Source organism: Pantherophis guttatus, chromosome 4 (genome assembly GCF_059756535.1).
Source record: "Pantherophis guttatus breed Tessera chromosome 4, ASM5975653v1, whole genome shotgun sequence".
Classification (NCBI taxonomy): domain Eukaryota; kingdom Metazoa; phylum Chordata; class Lepidosauria; order Squamata; family Colubridae; genus Pantherophis; species Pantherophis guttatus.
In genome coordinates, this window is record NC_142066.1 from 80,641,252 (window position 1) to 80,669,120 (window position 27,869).

General features: G+C 41.5%; 1 protein-coding gene across 21 annotated transcripts in view; it reads right to left on the bottom strand.

Annotated features, from left to right (window-relative positions):
* The window catches only part of ANLN (anillin, actin binding protein), a 144,024-nt gene that overhangs the window by 67,672 nt on the left and 48,483 nt on the right, over positions 1-27,869 (bottom strand). For 12 of the 21 annotated variants that reach the window (XM_034411162.3, XM_087894045.1, XM_087894043.1 and 9 more), the window contains 8 exons: positions 21,635-21,788; positions 20,783-21,040; positions 19,470-19,798; positions 18,872-19,061; positions 17,107-17,297; positions 16,891-16,998; positions 16,518-16,629; positions 2,399-2,515 (listed from right to left, as the gene is read on the bottom strand). In XM_034411162.3, the coding sequence (XP_034267053.1) occupies positions 2,399-2,515; positions 16,518-16,629; positions 16,891-16,998; positions 17,107-17,297; positions 18,872-19,061; positions 19,470-19,798; positions 20,783-21,040; positions 21,635-21,740 (1,411 nt within the window). In that variant the 5' untranslated portion in view covers positions 21,741-21,788. Of the gene's footprint in view, positions 1-2,398; positions 2,516-16,517; positions 16,630-16,890; positions 16,999-17,106; positions 17,298-18,871; positions 19,062-19,469; positions 19,799-20,782; positions 21,041-21,634; positions 21,789-23,661; positions 23,763-26,516; positions 26,747-27,869 lie in introns of those variants that run through there. The other 9 variants (XM_087894051.1, XM_087894055.1, XM_087894052.1 and 6 more) reach the window with 4 other exon arrangements.

Sequence of the window (27,869 nt, forward strand, 5' to 3'; positions counted from 1 at the left end):
GGGGGAGAGCCTTCTCTGTGGGAGCCCCTGCTCTTTGGAATGAACTGCCCCCAGACATATGCAAGATCTCTGACCTCCCGAGTTTTCCGCTGTACTCTTAAGACCCTGCTCTTCCGACAGGCAGGGCTAATTTCATAATTGAGTTTTAAATTTGGAATTCTTAAATTTTTGGGTTTTTTAGTTAATTGGCCTTAAATGTAATACTTTTAATAATTTTTTAAATTTAAATTGTGATATTTGTATTGTGTTTTGACCTGGCTGTACCCGAGTCCTTCGGGAGAGGGGCAGTATAGAAATAAAATTATCCTTATCAGATTCACAAAAAAAACTATAAAAGAAGATATCTACAAGAAGATGAGAGACGAAGCAATCTTATATAAGGGGAAGGAGATAATAACACTCAAACAGATTCCAAGAAGAGTAAGGGACCAGAGGAAAAATTACAACTTCCTCACAGCACAATTAAACAAATACAAAGTGATGTTCCGCTGGCTGATACCGGAAGGCATCTTAATCTCTTGGCAAGAGAAGAAATTTAGGATTGACAGTTTGGAAAAGGCCCAGGAGTTCTTCGACCACCATTTTGTGCTAGAGGAAGACCAGAAAAGCAGAGAAGAACCGGAGAAAAAAAGCCAAGAGGAACATACCGCAGAAGAAACGGAAGGAGAGCAAGAAGACAAGAAAAGATTGGAAAGAGAAAGAATGGAAAGAGAGGGAGCGAGGGAAAAACACAAATAGTAACAAGAAACACAAGAAGATTAAGGACAACAAACAGATACGAATAAAAATGGAACGGGAAATAAAAATGATCTCAATCAATATAAATGGATTAAATGCACCAGCCAAGAGAACCCAAACATTCACAAAATTACAAAAATTGGAGATGGATATTATAAATTTAGAGGAAGTCCATATTAAGAAACACCACCAAAAAATATTAGAGAACCAAAGATTAGAAAAGTTATACACTTAATTAGCAGAACAAAAAAAGAGAGGAATCGTAGTTTATATTAAGAAGCACCTGAAAACAAAACAAATATACACAGATGAAGATGGAAGGGTCTTGATGATTGAGATACAAATAGAATTAAAAACAATATTATTGATTTCAATCTATGCACCCAATGGAAATCAAAATAATTTTTTCAAAAAAATACACGACTTTAACGCGATTATGGACATGGAAAAAGATTAACAGAGTAATAAGAGTAATAAAATTAAGAAAAAGACACTTCCAGATACATTCAAAGACATGACACAGGAACTACAGCTGCAAGACATATGGAGGGAGGTGAATAAAGAAAAAAAACAATATACATTCTATTCTAGCCCACATCAATCGTGGTTTAAAATAGATATGGTCTGGATGACGACAGGACTCAGAAAAGATGTGGAGGAAGTTGAGATATTGACAAATACCTGGGCGGACCATAATCCGGTAACAGTAGTATGGAAAGGTTATAGAAGAAAGAGAAAATTGATGATGAACAAGGAAATATTAAAAGATAAAGATTACTCACAGATGATTGAGAAAGAAATGAATATTTTTTTTAAAGATAAATACAAAAGAGCAAACGTCACTCCAAGAGTTATGGGATACGGCAAAAGCCTATATAAGAGGCTTGACAATTGCATACACAGTGAAGAAAAATAACAAGATAAACAACAAGTAAGAGACAATTTAAATGTTAAAGGAACTTAAAAAATACGAATCCGAGTTACAGAAAGAACCTTAAAACAAAACAATTAAAGGAAAAGTAAATTTGACAAAACATAAAATTAATCTGATCACACAAACAGAAATAGCAAGGAGAATTAAATTAGCAAAACAGAACCACTTTGAACACGCAAACAAAACAGGATGCTGGCTGGTGTACAAATTGAAAAAAGAAAAAGAGAAAAGAACAATACACCAACTGCAAGATGATACAGGAGAAATATACTATAGAAATGAAGATAAAAAACAAATTGCAAAAACTTTTTTCCAAAAATTATATGAACAAGAAGAGATCTTGGAAGAAGATATTAAAGAATATTTAAATAAAACAAGCACCCAAGGATTAGAAGAATCACATAGAGAGTTATTGAATAGACCAATCACTATGACAGAATAGAGGCAAGGAAAAAACAAAAAAAACAATAAAACTCCAGGACCAGATGGCATATCGGCAGAATTCTATAAAACATGTCAACGCTTCCATGTTATTCTTTATCACAGCATCAGTTTGGATGTGAAATCAATTTTTAAAAAAATGCTAAATAGAATTTCATATATTTTTGTTATAGTTATCCAGCAATTTCTTTTATTACCAGTAACTGACACAAGGAGTTTCTCATTTTCTAGTACTTGAACTATATAATACAATCAATTCAGGATACAGAATTAGGAAACACAAACCATTCTGTCTATTAGGAAGTTGCTCAGGTTTTGTGTTAGAAGCTGCTTTTACAGGAGTCTTTGGTGAGAAAACTTTCAGAGGACTGAGTTCTTCTTCCTTTTTATTTTCTGAAGGACCTAAAATTTTCCAAAAAAGTAATTCAGAAAAAATAACTATTTTTAAAAAACAGATACAACTTCTGAAATAATCATTTTTTAAAAATATTCTTATTTGTTTTCAATTTACCATAAGCAATATTAGCAGAAATTGGGAAAGGAAACCATCTGGCAGCATTATCTTTTCTTTTACTCTGGCAATAGTTGCTTTGGGAGAATGTGAATAAGAAGCTAAGACATTTTATGTTGAATAATTTTGGAAAACATCCAAATCAAACAACCAAAGTATATAAACATTTTTAAGTGTAAGTATAAGCATCTAAAAAAAGTATACGAATAACCAGACATCCAAAATATATAAGTGTCACTTATTTTAGTATTAAAAATATTATATATCTGAAATTATCAGGAAAACCCTATTCTGATTTCTTTTTCCAAAAAGATAAATGCTAAAGTTAAAAGTGCAGCTATCACTTGGTTTTGGCACTTAGTCAATTATAGATGGATAATTTTAGCTCTATCACACAAATATAAATGGATCACTTCTGTAACAACTGTTAATGCTATACTTTCAGAAGTTCATAATGATTTCATAATGAAATCATTTCATGATACCACCCAGTGTCTACAACTGAGGTTAAAGATTTTATTACACAATTGTGATTTCATCTCTCCAGAATTAATAAGGAAAAATAAAGATTGGTGCCCCTCCCTCCCATTCTGGCTATTTTATTCACCAGAATAAAGAGTGTATTGTCACAAGCCAATTTCCATCCGATTGTAATCAGACTATTGTCCTACCATTGGAAAAATTAAAGAAATAGACTTGACCCTAAAAATAATAGGCCTATTACTTTATTAATCACATCAAGTAAACTTTATGTCATATTTTTATATCTAAAATTAGTGGATTGAATACAAAATGGAAATATAATTGAAGAATAAGATGGATTTGGAGGAAACGGACATTGACTTACCTGAACGTCCCTTTTCTGAGTGCTGCGACCAATCCATAGCTGGGCTGTTCCTCATATTCCGATAGGAGCTGAGTGAAATATTCAAATTCTTCCTCCTGACCACGCCTACTATCCCATGATTTTCCAGTCTTTCACGAAGGCGCGGTAAAGCTGCATAACAGAGAGTCAAAAGATAATAGCAAAGCAAGGTCCCACGTCCAACACCGTTGACAGAAAAAGAAGGAGAAGGGCAGGAAGCCATAACCAAAATCAGAAACAGGGTGGGGATGGATTGTAATTGCAGCACTCAGAAAAGGGACGTTCAGGTAAGTCAACGTCCGTTTTCCTGAGCGCTGCTCCCACAATCCATAGCTGGAATATACCCAAGCTCAAACCCCTAGGGCGGGAGGCTGACTGCCCCCAGATGCCCCATCCACATGCACACACTGCAATACCCGGTGACCAAAGGAAGCCTCTACTGAAGCATAAGTATCAATCTTGTACTGGCGAATGAATGGTGTAACCGATGACCAGGTAGCTGCCCGGCAAATGTCCACCACTGAAGCTTGTGTCGCCCAGGCCGCCGAGGTGGCCACACTACGGGTGGAATGCGGCAAAATCCTGCCCTGAAGTGGCGTAGCGCTCAAGTCATATGCCATAGAGATACAGGCCTTAATCCACCAACCAACCGTGGAGGCCGAAATCTTCTGGCCCATAGCGGCTGGATGGAAGGAAACCAAGAGAGCTTCAGTCCTGCGAAACTCGGCAGTCCTACGAATGTAGTGTCGAAGAGCACGACAAACATCAAGTGTGTGCCAACGCTACTCCCTGTGGTCACGAGGTGACAGGCAAAAATCCGGCAAGATGAGCTCCTGGGCCTGGTGAAACCAGGAGTTCACCTTGGGAGTAAAAGAAGGGTCCAGACGTAATATTACCGTGCTATCCCGAAAAATGCAAAGGTCCTTCCTGATAGATAGAGCAGCGAGCTCTGACACCCTCCTGGTGGAAGTTATAGCCAGCAGGAAGGTTACTTTAAACAACAAAAGTTTCAGCGGAACCGACCCCAACGGTTCGAAAGGGGGAAATGTCAGCATCTGTAACATCAGGGGGAGGTTCTAGGACGGATAGCGATGTACCGTAGGCAGCCGCAAATTTGTGGCACCATGTAGGAAACCCTTGATGAGCGGATGCTGGGAAAGAGAGTGGAAGGTAGCACACGTGACCACCATGGACAAAGCTGCTGTTTGGCGACGTAACGTGGAAGGAGCCAGACCCTTGTCAAAACCAGCTTGGAAAAATTCGAGGACGTCATTAACCGCAGCAGAAGTGGGATCCACATGGTGACGGGAACACCAGTTGCAGAATGCTCTCCACGAAGCCTCGTAGATGCGAGAGGTGGAAGGACATCTGGCAGCTTGAATCATCCCAACCACACCATCCGACAAGTTCTCTTTCTTGGGATCTCCGCTCAAATGCCAGACGGCCAACCGGAGCCACTGAGGCTCTGGATGAGATATAGCCCCCTGGCACAGAGCGACCCGATGAGGAGGGATCACCCAAGGACTGGTGATGGAAAGAGCCACGAGGTCTGCATACCACGGCCGCCGAAGCCAATTGGGAGCCACTAGTTTCCAAATGACACGAGGTATCAGTGGAATTGGCGGGAACGCATACAGGAGGCCCTCGGGCCAAGAGCATTTTAGGGCGTCGTGATCCTCCGCTAACAGGTCCGGGTACCAGGACACGAACAGAGGCAGCTTAGCGTTTGCTGGAGATGCGAACAGGTCGATCACTGGTGTCCTGAAGCGTGTCGTGAGCTCCTGAAACAGACGAGGATGGAGCTGCCACTCTGCCGGGTCGATCTGCTCCCGGCTGAGCCAGTTGGCTTGGATGTTGGCCACCCTCGAGATGTGGTCTGCCCGTATCGAACAGAGATGACGTTCCGCCCAAGTGAACAGCCTCTCCACCTCGAACATCAACTCCCGAGACTTCGTACCCCCTTCCCGGTTTATGTGCGCCTTGGCGGAAATATTGTCCATTAGGACCAAGATGTGATGGCCCTCCACCACCTGACTGAAGAGAACGAGAGCTAGCCTGATTGCTCACAACTCGAGAAGATTTATGCTGCTTCTTTGCTCGGACTCCGACCAACGACCCTGTGCCACCAAGTTGAGAAGGTGCGGCCCCCCAGCCCTGAAGACTGGCGTCGGAGGTTAGAGTCAGTCTGTCTGGTTCCAGAAAGTTGCAACCTTTGAGGAGAGACGGAGATGTCCACCAATGGAGAGAGATCCGGACCTGTGGTGGAAGGTACACCTCTAGACTCGAGCTGGAACGGCCCGCACGTTGGAAAGGGAGCAGAAACCACTGAAGAGCTCGAGAGTGTCTGCGTGCCCAGGGAATGATATCGAAGCAAGACACCATCATCCCCAGAAGACGGGAGAGGAGCAGCAGTGGAATCTTCTCCTGGGCAAGAACCCGATGAATCAGTTCGACAATGTTCTGGACCCGGTGTGGAGACAGGAACACCTGGTCCCTGACAGAGTCTATTACCGCTCCCAGGTGTAAAAGGTGCGTGGATGGAATCAGATGACTTTTCTCGAAATTTATCGAAAAATCGTGATTCTGAAAGACACACAAGACCAGTTCCAAGAGGACTGAATAAAAGCCAATCCGGTGCTGGTCTATTGCCTTTATGTCCAATAAATGGGAAATCTCCAATGTCATTAGGAGATTCTGTGCGGGGGAGTTCGAAACCGGGCAACGGACAAAGCGACTTGGTGGAAGGCCATTGAATTCAATGGAGACCGAAGGAGATAGTGCGACGCATCCACAACTCCGAGGTTGACCAAGCCCACTGGCGACAAAAGAATTGAAGCCGCCCACCAATGGAACCCAATGACCGGGAGTCACTTTCCTCGTGTGTACAATTTGAATCCGGAAACCCGGAAAGGTTGTTTGGCTGGCTGTTGGGTCCTGCCACGGTCGTGGAAATGTCTGTCTGGAAAACGGTCTCCACCGTGGTACGCAGCACGCTGAGACGAGGGCCCACCGGGCCCTGAGCTGGTCCGAAAGGGCTACCGATGCAAATACAAGGTATAGCGGCGTTCCAGCTGACGATGACGGGAGCACCTTCCGTTTGTCCTTGTCCTCTACAAGAACTGAGTCCAAGGCTGCCCCAAAAAGGCTAGGGGCTTTATATGGGGACGCTGCCAGCTTCCACTTTGCCTTGAGATCGGCCCTCCAATGGCGTAGCGAAAAGAGCCTCCTAGATGTGACTGTGGAAGCGAGTGCTTGTGAAGCAAACTTCACGGAGTTCAAGGAGGCATCCGCCAAGTATTCATTGGCCGCAACAATTTTGTTTATATCCTGATGCAATCTGGTTTCTTCAGGAGGGAGACGCTCCTGCAATTGCCTCAACCAGATGAGGGATGCCCGATTGAAAAAGGACGTAGCTGTTGCCGTCCTAATCGCCCAAGCCACCGCCTGGTGTGACTTGCGAAAGCTAGCTCCGCCCGTCTATCCTCGGCCTTGAATCCATCTAATGAATCTGTGGAAATGACCGAGGTGGAAGACAAAGAAGCAACCGGGGCATCCAACGGAGGGAGAGCCAAAAGGTCCTCCAGTTCGGGTGCCGCACAGTACAACTTCTTATTCTGGCTGCTTGGTGTGGTAAGAGACCCCGGCTGACCCCAGGGCACCTGGAGTCCGGGAATAACTGGGGACAAGGTATAAAATCTTGGTCCTGTTTGGCGACCTTGAACAGGGCGTCATGAGGCCCAGAAGCAGCTTGAGACTCAGGCGCAGCTAAACCAGTCGCTCCGAAGTTGGTCGTCAATCTGGCTTTATGCAGAAGAGATTTAAACAGCGAGGGGCAGAATAACCCGGTGAAAGACGGGGTATCCGGCAGCAAACCCTCATCCTCGGAAAACTCAATATCCTCCGGACATTCCTCCCCATGGTCTGAGTCCGCAGGAGATACAGACTCCCTACGTGACGGCGATCGGTTAGGTCTGGACAGCAGCTGTCCCTGAGTAACCTGTTGCCCGGCCAAGGTCTGAAGCAGAATCTGCACTGCTTGCTGCAATCAGGCCACCAGGATAGAAGACAAAGCGGAGGAGAGCATCGACTGCAAATCAAGTTGAGAGCCAGGCACAAATGACTCCTGCGCGCGGAGCCCCGCGGCCGTTGGAGTGAAGGTTGCTTCTGGTGATCTGTGGTGCGACGACTGGGGGGCAGCCAGGCCCACCCGACACGTCCGGCATAGAGAGAGATACCCTCTTTGAGAGAATTAAGGGTTGACTAGCCCCATCCAAATTGCCAGCAGCCGGACCTGAGGGAGGCTGTGTGGTCAAGGTAGAAGTAGATGGGGAGGCTGATCTCTGTGCCTTATCACAAATGCGTTTGAGAGCCTTGTGGCGTCTCAAAGCGTCCCTATCCTGGCCAGAGGTCATCTTAGCCTGGTGGGGTTTGCTGCTGGTCAAATCCAACCGCTTCCCCGGCGCTGCCTTGTGGTGCTTGGTGGACCTGTGAGGCGGACTAGCCTCTGACTCAAGGTCTGACGAAAGGGGCGAGTCAGCCATTTCAAACAAATAATGCGGCAGTTAGGTGCTCAGGCCCCTAGCATGGCTTAACGAAAGAAAGTCAAGCACTAGGGCTGTAGCCTAAGGTGCGCGCACTTGGTGACGAAAACCACTATAGTCAGACAGCAGGAGACCGACCACTGCGGGCACAGACGCTCACAGGCAGGCTCTGGCAGAATAAAGTCCCAAATAATGACAGCCACCAGGCGGAGATGATAAAAAAATGGTCCAAAATGGCAGCCGCTGACAGAGGATGACACAAAATGGCGGCCGCCAACAAAGTATGGTCCAAAATGGCGGCTGCTACCGCGTTGCTCCAAGATGGCTGCCGCAAGTCAAGCCCAGGGCCAAAACGGCGGTCATCAGCAGTAGAGGTCCTGAAAATGGTGGCCGCACATTGTAGATTTTGCAAATCAGCGCGGCCGAGGGTCCACTAAGATGGTAACGCAGCATGACTAGGAAGACGGATCAAGCGTAATACTGCCGAAATAAACGTCCCCAAGGCAGTTCTGACCTGATCGCCGCAAATTCGCTGCCGCTTTCCTCCACGAACCTCAGAGTATGCACGGGGACCGTGCTGCCGCTCTGGAGCCGCCCACTGTGTGAGAGCAATCTGAAATGGTGGTGACAGCTTTAGAGGCTTGTTAAAACCACCGGTGGCTAGATAAGGACAGTTGGATCCGCCCCGAAGGGAACAGAACTCCGGTGGCTGCTCACAGAGCCAGGTGCTGAAGCGCAGCAGCCCGGAGCCCCAGACACACCACGCGCTCTGCAGCAATAATCTTCTGCTCTCTCGAAGAACCAAGAAATCAAAAATAAAGAAAAACACTAAACGCACCTAGCCAAAAGAAACTACAAGAATCTACCCACAGAGGAAGAAAATACACGTCAATCCTGTCAGGAGTGAGACTGGAGAATCATGGGATAGTAGGCGTGGTCAGGAGGAAGAATTTGAATATTTCACTCAGCTCCTGTCGGAATATGAGAACAACCCAGCTATGGATTGTGGGAGCAGCGCTCAGGAAAATCAGTATTACATCACTGTTTGGTAGTTCATAATCTGGTTGAAAATATTCTTCAACCCCCCAAAGTTCTATTTTTGGAACTTTGTTGATTTTAAGCTAACTTCACATAATCCCAAGGGAGAATGTGTCAGATAGTCTGAGATAGTTTACTATTGATAAAACACTGTTCCTAACATTCAGTCACTTTATTCAAATGCTCCTAAGAATTAAATGTACTCCTTGAGGACATTTATCTAAAACTTTCCCAATTTTATACCGTAGATATATAAAACAAGGTGGCATATTAACTTCACTACTTAGAGAAGAGAATATTTGAAAGTCAAGGTTGAACTGTGGGGTTTTTGGTTTTCTTAGACATTTAATTACCAAATTAGGTAACATTATCAGCACTGATGTTACCTAATTTAGTAATGAAACATTTCTAACAAAACCATGAAGCTCAGGAAGCAATGAACAACTCACAGCTTCACTACTTTTTAATCTATATTTAAATCCAACAATTCAAGTACTTGCTGTTTCGGCCAGTTACATGCCTATTTTAACTAAATCATGCAATTCCAGCACTATTGTTGATGACAATGTATTGTGTCTATTTCACACGTCAGAATGAGAAAAGCACTTAGAACACTATTTTTATTCTACATAGCTATCAATAAATTATCAGAAAACCAACACTTTATTCTTTGCCTAATAGTATCATAAAATTCACAAATTGCAAATAAATGCTACTCAAACTGAGCATGTACTTATATATAAATATCTTGGAATGTTTCTCTGTCCTGGAATATTCAAGATTCAGAATGGGACTTTTCGCCTCGAACTCTTGGCGCTCCCTGCTTCTCCACCAGGGTTTTACCTGTGCATTATTATGCCTCGGCACTTTGGGCCGCGGCCCCTTTGTCCCAGTTCCTTTGCTGCAGTACCATTCGCGTCGGGCTTTTGGGCACACAGGACAGTTTGAAGCCAGCCAATCGATGCAGGGGCTCGGGGGCTTTGGGAGGAGAGCGGGGGCTGCAATTCAGAGGGAGGCATTTCTTTCTTTCTCTCTCCTCTTTTTCTTTCTCTCCCCCCCCTTCTCCTCCCGTTCGGTGTCGGGAGGCAGGATCAGGTATAGGTGTTGGAAATGAATAGGATGGTATCCCAGCAGATCTCAACAAGGAGTTTGAGCCAGGAAGCCACACCTAGTTTCAAAAGCATTACATTTTATAGTTCCCTATCCCAACACCTCCCATACCCCACGTCCTTTGGACTTATTGGACAGGCCCTCTGGGGTCTCAGCTAATCCAGGATGCCTCAAAGGAATACATTATTTCTTTTTTTGTTTTCTCAGATTACTTTCTCTTCAGCACCTCCCGTAACTCTCCATACCTGTCCATTACACATCTACATAACATCTCTCGGTTTTAAGAAATGTGTCCGTGAACCCTCAGCAGTGCCCCTCTCCTATGCCAAAAAAACAAGATAATGCCCACATGTCCTTCTCCAAGCATATACACCATAGGAAAATTTCCACAAAGCATATAATCTAACTACATTGTAAAGCTCAGTCATATGCCCATAACGCGCAGGTGAAACCCTGGTGGAGAAACAGGCAGCGCCCAGAGTTCAGGCAAAAAGTCCTAGACCATCAAGATTTTATCACTCAAAAGGAGCCATGTTGTCCAAACTAAGATAGTCCCTCAATTTTTTCATGGCTTCCAAATTTGCCCTCTACATTTTATATGCAATGTTTTATCTCGGCTGTACACCGCCCTGAATCCCGCAGGAGAAGGGCGGTACAGAAATAAAATAAAATAAAATAAAATAAAATAAATAAATAAATACAAAGCTTAATGTTCTTAAAATTATTCAACATAGCTGATACTATTGATATTGAAGACTCCAAAAGCATCAAAAATGTCATCTTTTGTGTAGAGACAGGTTTAATCTTGGATTCTAGAGTATGGTTTCTTACTACCTTTTGGCTAAAGTCACTTTTACTTCCTATAGATTTGGCCCCATTTGTACTTAGATTGTTTTAAATCATCATGGCTTTTAAAAAAAACCTCTAGATCAGCGGTTCTCAACCTGGGGGTCACGACCCCTTTGGGGGTCAAATAGCCATTTCACACGGATCGCCAAAGCCCTCTCTCGCCCCCCCACACCTTCACTCACCCTCATCCTCTCTTGGATCGCTGTTCGCCGTTCACTTACCCCGCCCACTCCCAATCTATTGCTGCCTCCAGAGTCCCAGCTGATGGCTAGAGGGAAAAAAACTTTAAATTCTTGCCGCGGGGCTTCAAAGAGCCACCTTACAGTTGATCAGTGTTAAAAGAAAACAAATGAATAGACCGGTGCCTGCATAAAATAGAAAAAACAGCCCCTTTCAGCTTCAGCATAGGTTAATTACCATAAGTTGATTTGATCAGCCTCCGGACTCTCAGCTGTTTTGCGGAGGGCTCTGTTGCTAGCTAGCTGCAAAGAGGTAAATTCCTGCAGCAGATTTTTTTTCCCCTAGCTATGCTGAAAAAGCGAAATTGAAAGTAAAGCAGGATCTTTGCTGCAACGTGACAAAATGAGGCAGAGAGATTTCTTTTTTTTTTCCTCACCAAAAAAGGTAGGTGCAAAACTGCAAACAATGGGAAATTTAGGGCAAAAGAGGAGGTTCAAGATTTTAAAACACAAAAGAAAAAAAGCTCTATTTAACTAGGGAATTGTAATAATTGAGATACTATTAATTGTATATTGTGTTGAAAGCAGAAATGGTTAAGTTGTGGTTTGGAGGAATATATGGGGGAAATTACTTGGTTTATTATTATTGGTAAATATAATTAATTGATTTGTAAGAAATTGGATTGCATAGAAATAATTGGAATATTCATGTTCATATTGATTAATATACAAAAAAGATAGTTATATAACTAATTGATTTATATTAAAATGTTGAATTTGTATTACATAATTACCCAATGTGAGGATGGATATAAAAATAGATGACAATGCGAAGGAGTATAATATAGAAGGGAAAAATTGAATTTGATTAAGATTAGAGATGAGGATGAAGGGTAATATTGGTTTCTTTAAAAAATAGATGAGGAATAAATATGGTAAAAAGGAAATATAGAAATTGTAAATTTAATTGAAATGACTAAACACTGTGTTGGAAGAAATATCCTTCTGGGTTCTGCTCCAAGTCGGGAAAAAGACACTGGAAACATGGAGACTGATTGGGAAGATGGTTTAATGGTGGACAGGATCACATGGCTTGAGTTCCTGAGCAGAAAAGGCGCAGATACAGTAAATCCTCAGGTTTTTATGCTCTCTCTGGCTTTGCATTTCTTGGGGCCCCAAAAGAGTATCCTGATTGGTTGTCAGACTCCCAGGGAGTGAGGGTCCTGGCTGGCTGATGGTCACATGTGCTTCCCAGGTCACATGCTTCCCAGGTCATGTGTGGTGAGTTTCGGTTGCTAGACGGGGCCCACTGTGTTAGTTTCTGTTGCTATTGTATTGCAAATGTCCTTTGACAAAGGATTGACTTTCTGCCTCTGGCCCATTAACAAAGGGTAGGGGGCAGGAAAGGGGCAGCTGCTTTGTCTGTAAAATATGCTTCTCCATTTCTCATCCAAGGAAATATAATATTCTGCCTTTTTAATATTTCCCAAAATATTTCATTCTTCTAGGAAAGGGGTGGATGCTAACCTCCTACAACTGTTTAAATTTGTGAACCGGCCAAATACTCTGTTCAAAGAAAATATGTTGTATGTTTGTATGTGTGTTTCTAATTATTGCTATTTATTCCTATTTGTTCTCTTTTATTCTTTAAAGTTTAACAATTCATTCTTTATCTTAATATCTTTATATTTGTTTGGGGTTGGCTTTCTTCCCTTTCATCTTTTTTATTGTACAGCAATCTTTCTCCTCAAACCTACCACCTGTCTTTTCTTTCCTTCTTACTTTTTCTTCCCCCCTCTTCTTCTTCTCCCTACTTCCTCTTCCTTTCTCCTTCTCCTCCTCTCTTCCTCCCTCTCTTACCCTCACTCCTACTCTAATTTCCCTTCCCTTCCTTCATCCCTCTCTATTGCTGTATCCTTTTATGCACAGGGACTACTCAGAGGGCTGAAAAAGTTATTTTTGACTGGTCCTGGCACTTTTGACCAGTCCTCGAATTTACGACTGTCCTCACATTTTACGTTTTTTGCCCTGTCTTATCACCATGTTGAAGAGAAGCAATTGTGAAATGAGTGACATGGTTGTTAAGAATGCTGCACAGGCATAAATGTGAGGATGGTCATAAGTGTGAGGACCGGTCAAAAGTCCGAGGACCTGTCAGAAATGACTTTTTTCAACCCTCTGAGTAGTCCCTATACACAGAGCCATGGCCACCCGGTCACATGACCAGCTAGCCACGCCCACCCAGTCACATGATTTCCAAGCCACGCCCACAGAACCGGCAGTAAAAAAATTTAGAACCCACCCCTGGTTGGGGTCACCACAACATGAGGAACTGTATTAAAGGGTCGCGGCATTAGGAAGGTTGAGAACCACTGCTCTAGATAAAATGTATTTACAGGTAGGCCTCGGTTTACAACCATTTGTTTAGGGACTGTTTGAAGTTACAATGGCACTGAAGTGATTTATGAACTGTTTTCACACTTATGACCATTGCAGAGCCCAATGGTCACATAATCAAAATTCGGATGCTTGTCAACTGGCATGTATTTATGACAGCTGAACTGTCCTGGAGTCATATAATCACTTTTTGTAACATCCCCAGCTGGTTTCCGACAAGCAAACTCAATGGATGAAGGCAGATTTCAATAATTGAATGTCTCACTTAACAACTGCAATGATTAATTTAACAACTGTGACAAAAAAGATCATAAAATGGGGCATTACTCACTTAATAGATGTTTTCCTTAGTAAGGGAACTTTTGGGCTCAATTGTGATAATAGATCAAGAACCAACCGTACTGAGATTTTCTATGAAAGGTTTGTGCTCATTAGAGGTTTTGATAATGCTAAAACTGCCCTCAATGATTGTGGGATACAGATCTCCAAACAAATTTAATTAAGCAAGATCGCACATCCCAGTATTTACCATAGTCTTCCAAAAGATTTCATTCTAGTATCCTATTTATCATCTGGTATAATTCTGAAATAAGGCCTTCACTTTAGACAAGTTAGATGCATTATCCTCAGCAGTCCTGTTTACATTTTAAAGTACTCCTACATATTTTTGGTTATGTCCATAGTGTGATAGTTCAATAGAAACTCTGCTATATTCTACTATTCTGCTGTCTAAAAGGATTCTAAATAGAGTCTCATTTCAGATTCTAAATAGAACCTCGTTTATTAGATATTGAAGGAATTTCCAGATGGGGAGTATGGTTTCTACTTAATACTATTTCTTTGAGACAAGGACTCAGAAATATCATCTTAAGTCAATCTAATACAGAGATCTGCAACCTTAAACATTCAAAGAGCCATTTGGACCCGTTTCCTACAGAAAAAAACCCAAATACTGGGAGCCACAAAACCTAGGTGGGCGTGGCCAACTCCATGCCACTCACTCCCACCCAGTCACATGACCCCCCCTCCCCCAGCCATTCCTACCCAACAGGTCATTAGGGCAGATAACCGGTTGTTAAAAAACAAAAAAACACACCGGGAACCACAAAACCCTTCTCTCCCTCTCTCTCTCTGTATCTTTTCCTCTCTCAGTATATCTCTCCCCCCCTCTCCCTATCTTCTCCCCCCTCTCTGTGTCTATGTCTCTCTCCCCCTCCCCCTCTCTGTATCTCTCTCTTTCTCCCATCTCTCTATGCCTCTCTCTCCCCTCTCTCTATGTCTCTCTCCCCCTCTACCTGTATCTGTCTCTCCCCCATCTTCCCCCCTCTGTATCTAAGTCTCTCTCTCCCCCTCTCCCTATTTTCCCCTCCCTCTCCCCCTCTGTGTGTGTCTCTCTATGTCTCTCTCCCCCCTCCCTATCTCCCCCCTCTCCCCATATCTCTCTCCCTCTCCCTGTATATCTCTCGTTCCCTTCTCCCGGATCCCATTCCCATCGCACTAGCCCTCATGTTAGTGAGGCCGGCATCGGTCGCGGCTGGGTCTCCGAGCAGAGAGCAGGTTACGCGTCTCCCCATCACCAACAAAGGCCAGAAGCAGCTCCAGCAAGAGTGAGGCACCGGGGAATCAGTCCCAGCCGCTTCTCCATCCTCCGCCATCACCCTTACCTTCTCAGGCCAGATAAGGAGTGTCAGGGAGGATGAGAGGCAGGGCCAGCCAATGATGGGACAGGAAGTCTCAGCAGAGGGCCCGAAGAGCTGCATGTGGCTCCGGAGCTGTGGGTTGCGGACACCCGATCTAGTACTACACCACCATCTGTACAATATGCTGCTGCACCATTACAGATAGTCCTTGACATACAATTCATTTAGTGATCATTTGAAGTTACAACAGCACTGAAAAAGGTGATTTATGATCATTTTTAGCACTTATGAGCCACGTTGGCGCAATGGTTAGAGTGCAGTACTGCAGGCTACTTCTGCTGATCACTGGCTGCCAGCAGTTTGGCAGATTGAATCTCACCAGGCTCAAGGTTGACTCAGCCTTCCATTCTTCCAAGGTTGTAAAATGAGGACCCAGACTGTTGGGGGCAATATGCTGACTCTGTAAACCGCTTAGAGCAGGATGTAAAGCACTATGAAGCAGTATATAAGTCTAAGTGCTATTGCTATTGTGACAGTTGCAGAATCCCCATGGTCACATGATCAAAATTCAGATTCTTGGCACCTGGCCTGTATTTGGCTGCAGTGTCCCCAGGTCATGTGGTCACTTTTTGTGATCTTCTGACAAGCAAAGTCAATAGGGAAGCCTGATTCATTTAACAACCATGTTATTAACTTAATTGCAGTGGATTCACTTAACAACTGTGGCAAGAAAGGTCATAAAATGGTGCAACATTGATTTAACAATGAGTTGCTTAGCAATATAAATTTTGGGCTCAGTTGTGGTTGTAAGTTGAAGATTATCTGTAAGTATGTTTGGAACTTCCTCTACCACCACTTTTATATTTTATTTTATCTTTTCTTAATTATTTTAGATCCTATTATAATTACTGTTTTTCTGTTTTACATATATGAAAATATGTAACAGTTATCTATTAGATATTTTAGTAAATCTGCTCTTAAGACTGCAATAAACTGATTTGATCTGATTTATAGCTACCATATGTAAATTCTTCATTCTTTCCATGAGCTACCTAATACCAGTATTTATTGATCTATAGAAAATACCTCAACAACACATATCAGTTGCCTTGCCAAATATTCTTCCTTCTCACACATAAACAAAAAAAATCTAAATACAATACTAGAAATATAAAATCAGTTTCATGTAAACGTTCACAAAGCATCACTTAAATAAACAAATTTGCATGTACTAACATTCATTGATCTGAAGTTTTAAGGCAATTTATTCTTACCTGAATATGTGCTTTTTACAACACTTTCAAGTGTTCTGAACTTCTTTCCTACTAACTGGGAACTGGCATCTGTACTTAGGAAGTGCTTTAGATCAGCATTCATATGTTTCTCCTGGTGGGAGCGGGGAGAGGAAATATATTTAGCCACATTGAGCTGAAATGCATGTGGAGATAAATGCATAATAAAATAAAAACCATCCTTTATTGACATATTTGTGCAATCTCTCAATATATATATACACACTCACACATAGTACCATATAAAGGGTGTATGAAAACTTTGGTACTGTAGGCTAATTAATATGCTTTATTAATCTTTTTTTTCAGAGAAAATGTTATTGTGCTTTTCTTAAAATAGATTTTATCATCATACTAATTTTATCTCTGGAGGCTTTTTCTTGGGCTGTTCTCCTTTTTCAGCGCTCCACAAATTGGTCCAGTCAAAGCGACCCCGTATACATTCAAGTTCTCTTTCACGTTCCTGAATAAATCAAGGAAAAAATAAATGCAATGTGAACATTTCTGCAATAGATATCCAGTGTCAAAGACTGATCAATACACATGATCTCACATATAATTAAGTACATACTTGTTTGAGCTGCTGGGCTAGACTGGAAGCTGAAGATGCTTCATTCTGCCTAAAGAGTCTTTCTTGGATTGTCTTTGTGTTTGGAGTGATAATTGGAGTTCTGTACCCTCCTGCAATAGCAGGATTTTGTGCAGTATTCTCCTGGCAACGCTCCCCAAAACGTTCCAGAAAAGGCTTAATGCTTGAACCTCCTATAATAATAATAATTAGTTTTTCTTTGTTAACAAGTTAAGGTTCTTTATCACCAAGAAAGAATAGAGGCCATAAATGAATATATAAACTATAAAGACTTAACTAAGACATCACTAAACCCATAAAGATTATATGTACTTAATGCATACCTTGCAACCTGCTTCTGTGCCAAAGCGAATGTTTTTATATATAAAACACTGAAAACTGGGACCCATCTGTGCAAATCCTTCATTAAACTCCATGGTTTTCTGAATAGATCATGATCATAAACATCTGAGTACAAATGTTTTCCAGCTATTCCACATGTAGTTTAAGAGAACTAGTTTCATCCAGTACTAAATACTTGGCTATCAAAAATTACTATAAAACCCATTTTAAAACTTGAAATGCAAAGACAGGTAGTCCTCCAGTTACAGTGATTAGGGGTGGAACTTTCATCACTGTGAGATGGTCATTGAGTTGTGCCTCATTTTTATATATTTTGCATGGTTATTAAGTAAATCATGCAGTCATTTAGCAAATTTCCATTTACTTTTTTGAAAACCCCAAGAATACAGTATATACTTCTTAAACAGAAGGCCAATTACATTTATAAAACATCAGTATTGTTAATGACTATAAGCAGTATCATACTGCAGTCATGTAACATATGGCCCCAGAATACACAAAAACTAATTTTAAAAAATTACTATCTTGCTTGGGTTGACTCAAGATAATGAGGGTTATATTAATATGTCTAGAAGAGAGGTTTTTATCTCAACTATCTTGCTTGTAACTTCACTTCATAGCTTCCTGCTATGCCACTCTAGCATACATTCTGTGGATATAACATTATTATTAGATTTTTACCTTGCCTTTATAACTTCGTAAATAACTCAAGGTAATAAATGTACATAATACCGCTTTGTTCTCCTTTTCCCCACTAAACATCTCAGAAAGGTGGGTTGGGCTGAAAGTGATTGACCCAAAATTCCTCAGCTGCCTTTCGTTCTTAAACTGAGACTAGAATTCAGTCTTGTAATTTCTAAACTGGCACCATAACCACTACAGCAAATTGGCTTACGGCCAATAAAAATATTTTAAAATTATATTAAATATATAGAATGTTTATGTTACAAAATGTAGTTTGTATGATTTGTAGAATTAAGTATATTTAATGTTGAAATTACAAATAATCATTGTCCAGGGATATTATTTTGCGCTGCCTTTTAGGGGAATATGCTAAAGCCATTTTTGTACATCGGATTGCAGGTTTTCACCTGTATGTCTTAATCAGCACAATCAAAATTAACTTCACGTCACTTCCTGAAAAGAATGTTGTCCTTGCTTAACATGCAATTGGTTCTATGTGCTAAGTGGGATTGCTCAATCTCCATTTTAAAAATTGTGTTAAGAATTCTATAAATAGGATAAATTACATGGAAGGCTAGAAACAACAGATGTAACACTCAGATTATTAACTAACCAGATATATATTAGAAGCTTTACAGAAACATACCTTGCATAAAAGTACCTAGTTATAAAAAACTTAGTTATAAAATCTACTTAAAATATCAAAGCATTTTTATTTTACCTGGTGTGTTGGGCTTATCTTTGTAGTCAACTTGTACATGTGTTTCTTGTATTTGCTCTTCTTTGGCAGGAATTTGAGATTTTGGTGTTGGGTTAAGATAGCCCTTTTCTTTTAAGTTTGGTATCTCAGTTACTTTAGAATGGCTGCTAGTAATTCCTGAGGCCTGTGTTACAGAACTATTAGTTCCTTCCTAGATAGTTTGAATGGGGAAATGTATTAGTTTAAAATGACGATTAAAATTATTTTAAAATTTTTTATTGTTTATAAAACAGTTTCCAGATGCAATGGATTCTTCTGTGGAAGCACTAATCCAAAACCAATTTTTAAAACTATTCTATTAGTAGTTTACTATTTTACTCTGACTTTTCTTTTCCACAGTATAATGTGAACAGGTGTATGTGAAAATACTATCAATTTTAGTGTAAAGTACTTACCATTTAGTACTTTAGTGTAAAGTATTTACCAGTTTCTCATAAATTCACATTTTAAACAAAACTTATTCCCTATTAAGCATGGTTTGAATGACAAACTAATATTGTTTACATTCATTTTAGCAGTCTATATAGGAAATATACAACATTAAAATATGGTAACTTACCAAAATCCCAGAGATTGCTGATTTATCCACAGCCGTTTGTGAACAGGATGTAGCATCCTGTTTCTCACTACCACTTTTGATTCTAGCAGATGCTCCACTTGTAGTGGACAATTTGGAAAAACAAGTAGTACCAGGCTGTTCTTGTGTATTGTTTTGTTTTGCAGATGGATGGCTTAGATCATTTTCCCAGGAGCCAATTGTAGCAGCAAGGTTAGCTAGACGGCCCTTTCTTCCTATTGGTGTATCAGTTATTGCATTAAGTTGTTTGGGTGGGGAGATGACACATTCCTTTGATAGGATAGGTGTTATGGAAATGCTTTCGGGCAAATCTGAAAATTGAAACAATAAAGGATATTTTAAAATACAAAAAAGAGATGTCAAACTTTCTGAAATAGGAGTATATACATTTAGATAAATCCTTCTTTTCAGTTTTTTGTAAAGAAAAAGCACACAGTCCAAAAGAGAGTAGAGATTACCTTGTCCTTCTTGCCCTCTCCAAGAAGCAGACAAAGGAAAATACATTTATTACAGAACTCTGACACTTCAAACCATAGTCTTAATATAAAAAGATACTTGGAGTATTCTAAATTGAATACAGTAGAAATAAATTTCAGACAGAGATTTATCCTTAGCCATTACACAAATCTATAATAATTTGTGGAACAATATTTCTGAGAGTACTTCCATGCCACCAGTTTCTACCTCCAAATCCCTCACAAAGGTAACTAAAACTAATTGGAGTCTTCTTTCCTTCATGAACCCTGAAATGCAGAGCACATTAAAAAACAGTGACTCAATCCCTAACCTGGTTTATTCTACAGCCAAATATCAATTGTTGGATTCTATAGCCAAAAATGGATATGTGTGTGTGTGTGTGTGTGTATACATATACATACATATGTATATATATATATGCATATATATGTGTGTGTGTATATATATATGTGTGTGTATATGTGTGTGTGTATGTATATGTGTTACACACATACAACTGTTCAGGTCCAGTGGACCAATCCCAATGGTGCAAAGCAGAGTTATTGCCATAAGTCAAGTAACAATTGTGTCAAAACAAAGCATTGGCTCACACATGTAACTCTTGTTTTCTAACTGACATTGGCAGACTTGCTAAACATTTGCAATCATGCCTATTTCAAATCAGATTACTTTTTTTCCTCTGTAGGACAGTACTTTGTAGCCAAACGAAACATAATTTTTAAAAAGTTTCAAGTGTTGCTTTTCCACATAGTATTTGCTCCCACATATCACTGCATAGTTTTAATTTAGTTTTCTGTGTATTAGCATGAAACATATACCATTATCCCAGCAGCGACGCTGTTCTGCCAACTTCTGCATACGTGTTTTAACTGAACGAACAGAAGTCAGTTCAGATGTAGAGTTGTGTTCTTCAGTCTCTGAGGATGAAGCAGCAAGCTGAGAGGTAGGAGTCATTTCAAGTACTGGGTTTATCGAGGGCAAATTAACTGGATGCATATTCTCTGAATTAGAAACTGAAATTTCTGCATTGTCTGAACAATGTCTTTTGGATGGTGATGGCTTTGCACTTGGTTTTGCTATAGAAATTTTTTTTGGGAAAAGACAAACAATAGAATATATTTGTAACTAAAATAGCCTAAATGCAGCATTAAGTTAAAAACAAATTCAGATTTCACAGACAAAAATATAGGATCAGTTCACAGGCTTCTTGGCTACAGGTGGTTTATGATTTCTATCACTTTGCCAATGACACAAAGTTTCTTAGGGAGATGCCATATTTTTGGTTTGGAGCCCACCACAATAAACATATTACTTTTGTAAAAAGAAAAAGAAAAAGAAAAAAATCTGAACCAGTCATCAGAAATGGGGACACATCAAAAACAGAAGAGCTATTGGAAAATTAATTAATTATTGGATTTATAGGTGATCTGATTCATATACCTCCTCAAATATATAATTTGGGATTAAATAAAATTTAAAAATAAATTTAAAAATGTAATTGCATTCATTTTTAGTATAATAGAAGCCTCAAAAGATACTCACAACAACCTGTAATGCATATTCCTGCCCCAGATTTAGTTTATGACATTTTAATATAAATTTGCTATAAAGAAAAAGGCAAGTGTGGTTTAAGAATTGGCAAAATTTTACAATATTGTGATGAAAAATACCTTCTTCGTTAGACTGAAGTGACTGATTACCAGCTTCTGATAAAGGCTCTCTATTTCTTTTTGTTTGAGCCATATTCCGGATTCCTGCTGTGGAACGCCCAGCCATCAGCTTCTGTAAATTCTCCCTCCTGGCACGAGTTCGTTCTAACAGTTTCTAAAATGTTCATAAGGATGATCAAAGGTAAATATTTCCTAATAGTTATAATGATTTTTGTATAATATAGTTTTATTTATTTGTGATAATTCTTTATAAAAACTAACAAACCTATGATTTTTGTCCAATGAGAAACTAATACAATGAGATCTATCAACTGGAATATAGGTGGTTCTCATTTAGCAAGTGCCTTGTTTAGCAATTGTTGATAGTTACTACAGTGATGAACAGATAATTTTGCAACAATTCTATTTGTATCTTTGTAAATTTGTAAAGCAAAGGAAAGCTGAAAAGTAACATCATAAACACAAATAAAATTTTGCTTTAATAACCAAATTAAAGACTGTTGTGATTGCTAAATGAGGACTAATTACATTTTATCAGATTTCAATGAAAAAAGTGAGATTACTTAACTGAAGTGCAGAACAATAAATACCGTTTCCCCTAAAATAAGACAACCCCTGATAATAAGTCCAATCGGGCTTTTGAAGGCATGCGCTAAAATAAGCCCCCCCCAATAAGCCCTCCCCAAAAATATTTAACCGCATGCACAGCCGGTCCCCACCATTTTCTCTGGTTAGGGTTAGGGAGACAGAGCTGGAAATCAGGTAAGACGGCAAGAGAAGCCATGTCTTGCTCCATGTGCCCCAAAATAATAAGACCTCCCCGAAAAGAAAGCCAAGTGCTTATTTCAGGATTCAAAAAATTATAAGACATGGTCTTATTTTCGGGGAAACATGGTAGTAAATAAATAAATCCATACTAGAAAACATTTTACAAGTTCTGCGTAATCAAGACAATGTTTAAATTTAAATTAAATATAACTATAAATCTATCTGTAAAGCAAATACACCCTAATATCAATGCAATGGTATTATATAAATATGCCACACTATTCTAAGATTGTTATTTTTAGTCAGTTTTCAACTCCTAGTAACAAACAGCAAGATTTTTGGAAGTGGTTTGCCATTGCCTCTTTCCTAGGGCTGAGAGACAGTAACTGGCCTCTGATGTATTTCTAAGGCCTTAAATTGTATTATCTCCTGTTTTACAAGGTGAAAGCATTCATTGCTAGCAGTTCAGCATCAAATCCATTAGTTGGATTTTCTTTTGTAATGTTTCTATATTTTTCCTTATCTTTTTTAAAAATATAATTTAATTTTTTCTCCAATGAGATTAAGCTATCTCTCCAGGAGGGAAGAAAGGGCTAAATATGTAATCATATGCTTCTCTCTTAAGTAGCCAGGAGGTATTTTGTGAAACTGTTTGTTTTTTAATTGTTTAATTGCCAGAAAGCAGATAGATTGCCCTCAGAAGATAGGTGGTGGCTCATGGGCTGCCAAGTTGCCACCCCAAACGCAAGAGTCAGGAGCAACACAACACCTAGAAGACTTCTAAGATGAGATATTATTTATTATCATTCATAACTAATAATCAACCAATTATTATTTTGTAACAGACCAGCAAATAAAGGAAGAAAACCACAATTAATTAGAATAAAAAGAAAAGGAATAACTATTCTAAAATGCCCAGGAAATATTAAAAAAATATATCTTGACATAGTATACAAACAATAGTCTAGTACCATGATGGCGAGTCTATGGCATGCGTGCCCAAAGTGGTACACGAAGCCATGGCACGCAGCACGCATGGCCTTGACTGTTTGTCTTCCGGATTTCTGGTGTACATGCACACATGAAGATCAGCTGTCCTTCACGTGTGCAGCAATGCCGAAAACCGGTGTGCGCATGTGCGCCAGCCGATTGTCGGGCGTGCATGCACACTAGAATCTGGAAGTTTAGCTTTCCCAGAGTGCGATCCCTTTGCACGCACGGCAGTGCCGATAACCGGCCTAAGCATGAGTGCTAGCCACCTGATTGTCGGGCATGCATGTGTGCTAGAACCCGGTGTTCTGTTTTTCTGGAGCGCAGCCCCGATGAGTGTGTAATGTTTCTGCACAGCGTTTTCAGCACTCAGTGCCGAAAAGGTTCGCCATCACTGGTCTAGTTTAGCTATGATTAAAGAAATAAAATTAGATTGAACCAATAAGAATTTAAGATAAAACAAGTTAGGGTTACTCTAACACAGGAATGCCAAACTCAAGGCCCGCGGGCCGGATATGGTTCACAATGAGGCCAAATCTGGCCTACGTGGCCATCCTGGAAACTGCAAGGGTCCGGCCTGCCTCACTTCAGCCCAGCCTATGCCATCCCGGTGTGCGCGCAAGTGCACAGGTCCAGTTCTCTGTTGCCGCATGCAGAGAAACTAAAGGTGTTTATTTGACTATGGTTAAGAAAAATAGTTCAGACCTTCCAACCTCGTGAGATCTTTATTTTTTCCATGAGAAGTTGGAAGGGCTGAACTATTTTTTTTACCATAGTCCCACAGACTACTTTAGTTGCTCTGCATGAGGCGGCGGCGAAAGGAGCTGGAAAGTTTAGTGAAGAGGGAAGTGGCTGCCCTGGGTGGCGGTGTGTGTGTGTGTGAGAGAGGGTTTGGCCTGGCTGAAGGGCCCTCTGGTAGGGCGGGGCAGGTGGGGCAGCTCTGCACCCTTTGCCTTGCTTCGTCCTCCACCCACCCACCCCTGTCTCACTTCATTCTTCACCACTTCTTTTCCTTGCTCACCTCCATAATCTATAGGAGGCTGAGCAATGCACTGTTGCAACAGCTACAAAGCGAGGTGGTGGTGGTAGAGGAGTACGAAGCAAGGCAGAGGGGTGCAGAGCTGCTGGCTTACCTAAGCGTCCCGCCAGCTAAGCACTGAAGCGCTGCAACTGCTGCTGGGGGGGAGGGGAGAGAGAGGGAGAGAGAGGGAGGAAGGGAGATAGATGGAGGGAGATAGAGAGATATCTCCAAACTGTGTATGTATGTGTTTTTATGAGAGAGCGTGCTTTAGTTGGAGCATTTAAGCTGCTGGCAGCGGCAGCAGGGGAAGGAGCTGTTTTTCTTCTCGTTCTCCCCACTGAACCCACAGCAGCCACCTAATGATTGCCCACCTCAACCAGCCAGCCAGCACCACCTGACCTGCTCCCTGCCTAGCCAGCTGGCACAAAGCCTTGTTCTTCTCCTCTTCCTACCCATCCAAGAGGCAGCAGATTTTACAGGACAGGGTCTCATTTCTGCCCCAGCACAGCAAACTCTGGCGGGATGGACGCAAGTGTGAAGGACCTGGCCGTGCAGTGCTTCCTCACTCAGTTGAAAACTCCATTCAGCCTCCAAACAGTAAGGCCGGCCCACATGAGTAAGGAGTGCACCAGGGCCCTGGACGGCATTGGTTTCTGCACTCAGCCGATTCCATGGCTGCCTGTACTGTTTGGAGGCTTTGCGCTGGCTGGCCAGGCAGGGAGCAGGTCAGGCGGTGCTGGCTGGCTGGTTGGGGAGGAGGCAATCATTAGGTGGCTGCCACGGCTTCAGTGGGGAGGATGAGGAGAAAAACGGCTCCTGCATCGCCCTTCCTCCACCGCCAGCAGCTCAAATGCGTCAACTAAAGCAGGAATTGCACGCTCGCCGTCTCATATAAACACACACACACAATTTGGAGAGCCCCCCTCTTCTTTCTCTCTGCAGCAGCAGTTGCAGCATTTCAGTGCCTGGGTGGCAAGGCACTCAGGTAAGCCGGTGTGGGGTGTAGGGGGTCGCAGCTCCGCACCCCCACCGCCTTGCTCCTGCTGTGCGCGCCGCTGCCAGAAGTTCTCCCACACACACACAAAGAGTTTGGAGAGCCCCCCTCTCTGTCTCACTCCAGTTGCATGCAAGCTCCGTGGGACAACAAGGTCTCATTAAGTAGTTAAGGGGGGGGGGAAGCAGGAGACCGGCAAACACTTTTCATGCCAAGAATGAAAGTTTCTGGGCCCCTGACACTCTGCAAAAGAGGATAGGTGCCTGAATCTGCGTGATAATATAGCACCCAGGAGCGTCCATTCTTACCACGAAAAACATTTCCCAGCCAAATCTCCTCTCCCTTCCTCAAAGGCAAGGAAACAGAGAAACAAAGAGAGGAGACAGATGTTTGCAAGGGGAGTCTTTGTGGCAGGAAGGGAGAAAGAAGCATGATGCATCTTAGTGGATCTGGGGTGGGGGTGGGGGTTGAGGGCCTGTTCTATCATTAACTCCCCCAGCCTTCCCCACCCTGAGATACCTCATGTGCACATTGGTATTCTTGAATTGTGAGCTCTTAGGAAATTATTCCCTCCTTGTATATTGCAAGCAGCTATTTCCAGTGGGGAAAACAGGATGAAGCAATTGGAGGAAAATATATTCCTTTGTTATATTTCCAGTCTGAATTAGACCATGGCAGAGTCCCTACAAGAGAGCCTTATAAGGATTATATATTAATAGAAAAGCAACTTAATTTACCTTTGTTCTTAAACGCTAAAGCTGTTGCACATAAAAAACAGAGGTGCTCTGATCAACTATCAGAGCCATCAATTTGACAGTTTTGCTGTACTACAATCTGTGGATGCCCACATGAAATGCAAACATGGAATAAACTGAGCCTGGTTTGTTCTCAGTCTTAAAAGTGGCCACAAATTACTAGCAAAATTGGCATTTGATCACAAGGCAAGGAATGTTTCCCCTTTTGCATTTAAGCATCCAAGAAGTAACAGGAAAGACAAAGAAAAGGGAAGAGGGGAAGGAAGGAGAAAGAAAGAAGGAAGAGGGAAAGAAGGAAGAAGAAGGGAAGGAAGATTATAATGAGAGTGAGTGAGGGTCTGAAGTAAATCCTACCTTAGCACTTGGCCACCAGCAGCCCTGCTGCCTTTTGCCATCCCCTTGTCCCCTCCTCCTGACCTCCCGTGGTGGTCTCCCGTCCTATCACTGAAGATGCTTTGGTTACAAAGCCGGGTCTCCTCGTAAAATGGAGTGGATCTCCCTCTGACCCACACACTTTGCCCTCCTGAGCATACCATGAGGAACCTGGCCAGGGAGAGCGAGTACAGATACTACAAGAGCGTAGTAGTGGGAGCTGGCCACGCCTACCCCGCCCCCCGCTCCCAAGTCAACCATAATCCTGATGCAGCCCTCAATGAAATTGAGTTTGACACCCCTGTTCTAACAAATCAAACCAAACCTTTATTGTACACATGTTGTGCATTGACAATAAAAGTTTGATTTGAATTGTTAGAACAATGTTTAGTAAAAAATTGTACTAATAATTCCCTGCAAGCATCTGTGTACAGGAGACAGTACAAAATTCCATGCTCCATCATTTCAGTTATTCCTCTATGAGTGCATAGTATCTGATCAAAAGGGATCTTCTGTATCTTCCTTCACAAGCAATTGTTATATAGCTTTATCTAACCAAAATAAAGCCCTTCTACATTTCAAAATTATTACGTGGCTAGTTTAAGAAGGCATGCAAAATAGTTAAAGGTGTTTCCAAGTAAAAGTGATAAATTGATAAATCTGCTTCAACTCTAAATCAATGACTGATTGTTTGAGATCAGTACACAATCATAGCCCATCAAAGATGGGCAAAAAAAAGCAGCGTGCTGGAAAAAGGACAGTTCAGACAAAGCACCATTCAGAAAGCAGCAAGGTCCTTATTTACAACAAATCAAATCAGGTAACATATATTATATTTTCTAAAGTATAAAACTGCCAGACTAAAGGCAGTTCATTTCAATTTAAAGTGCTTTTTTAAAAAATGCATTATTCCAGCTGCAATAATCTAAGCACTACTCAGCCACTTATCAGGATTTTATTTAGTACATTGTTGGAAGAAATGTCCATCTGAATTCAGTTCCAAGTGGGGAGAAAGACACTGGAAACATGGAGACTATTCGGAGAGATGGTTAAATGGTGGACAGGACCACATGGTTTGAGGTCCTGGGCAAAATGAGTACATGAAAGAGAGAGAGATTTATATCCTCTCTTGGGCCTTGCCTTGGAGTTTACTGTTCCTGTGTAAAAAATGTATTCTGATTGGTTGTTAGACTCCCATGGGGCCATGTAGAGGTACTTTGTAGGTTGTCTTGAGTCCCAGGCTTCGTTGAATCTTGCTGAGTGATACAATCTCCCCAGTTGTCATGTGGTGAGTTCTGTTGCTAGATGGGTAGAGAGCTAATCCTATCATGTCCT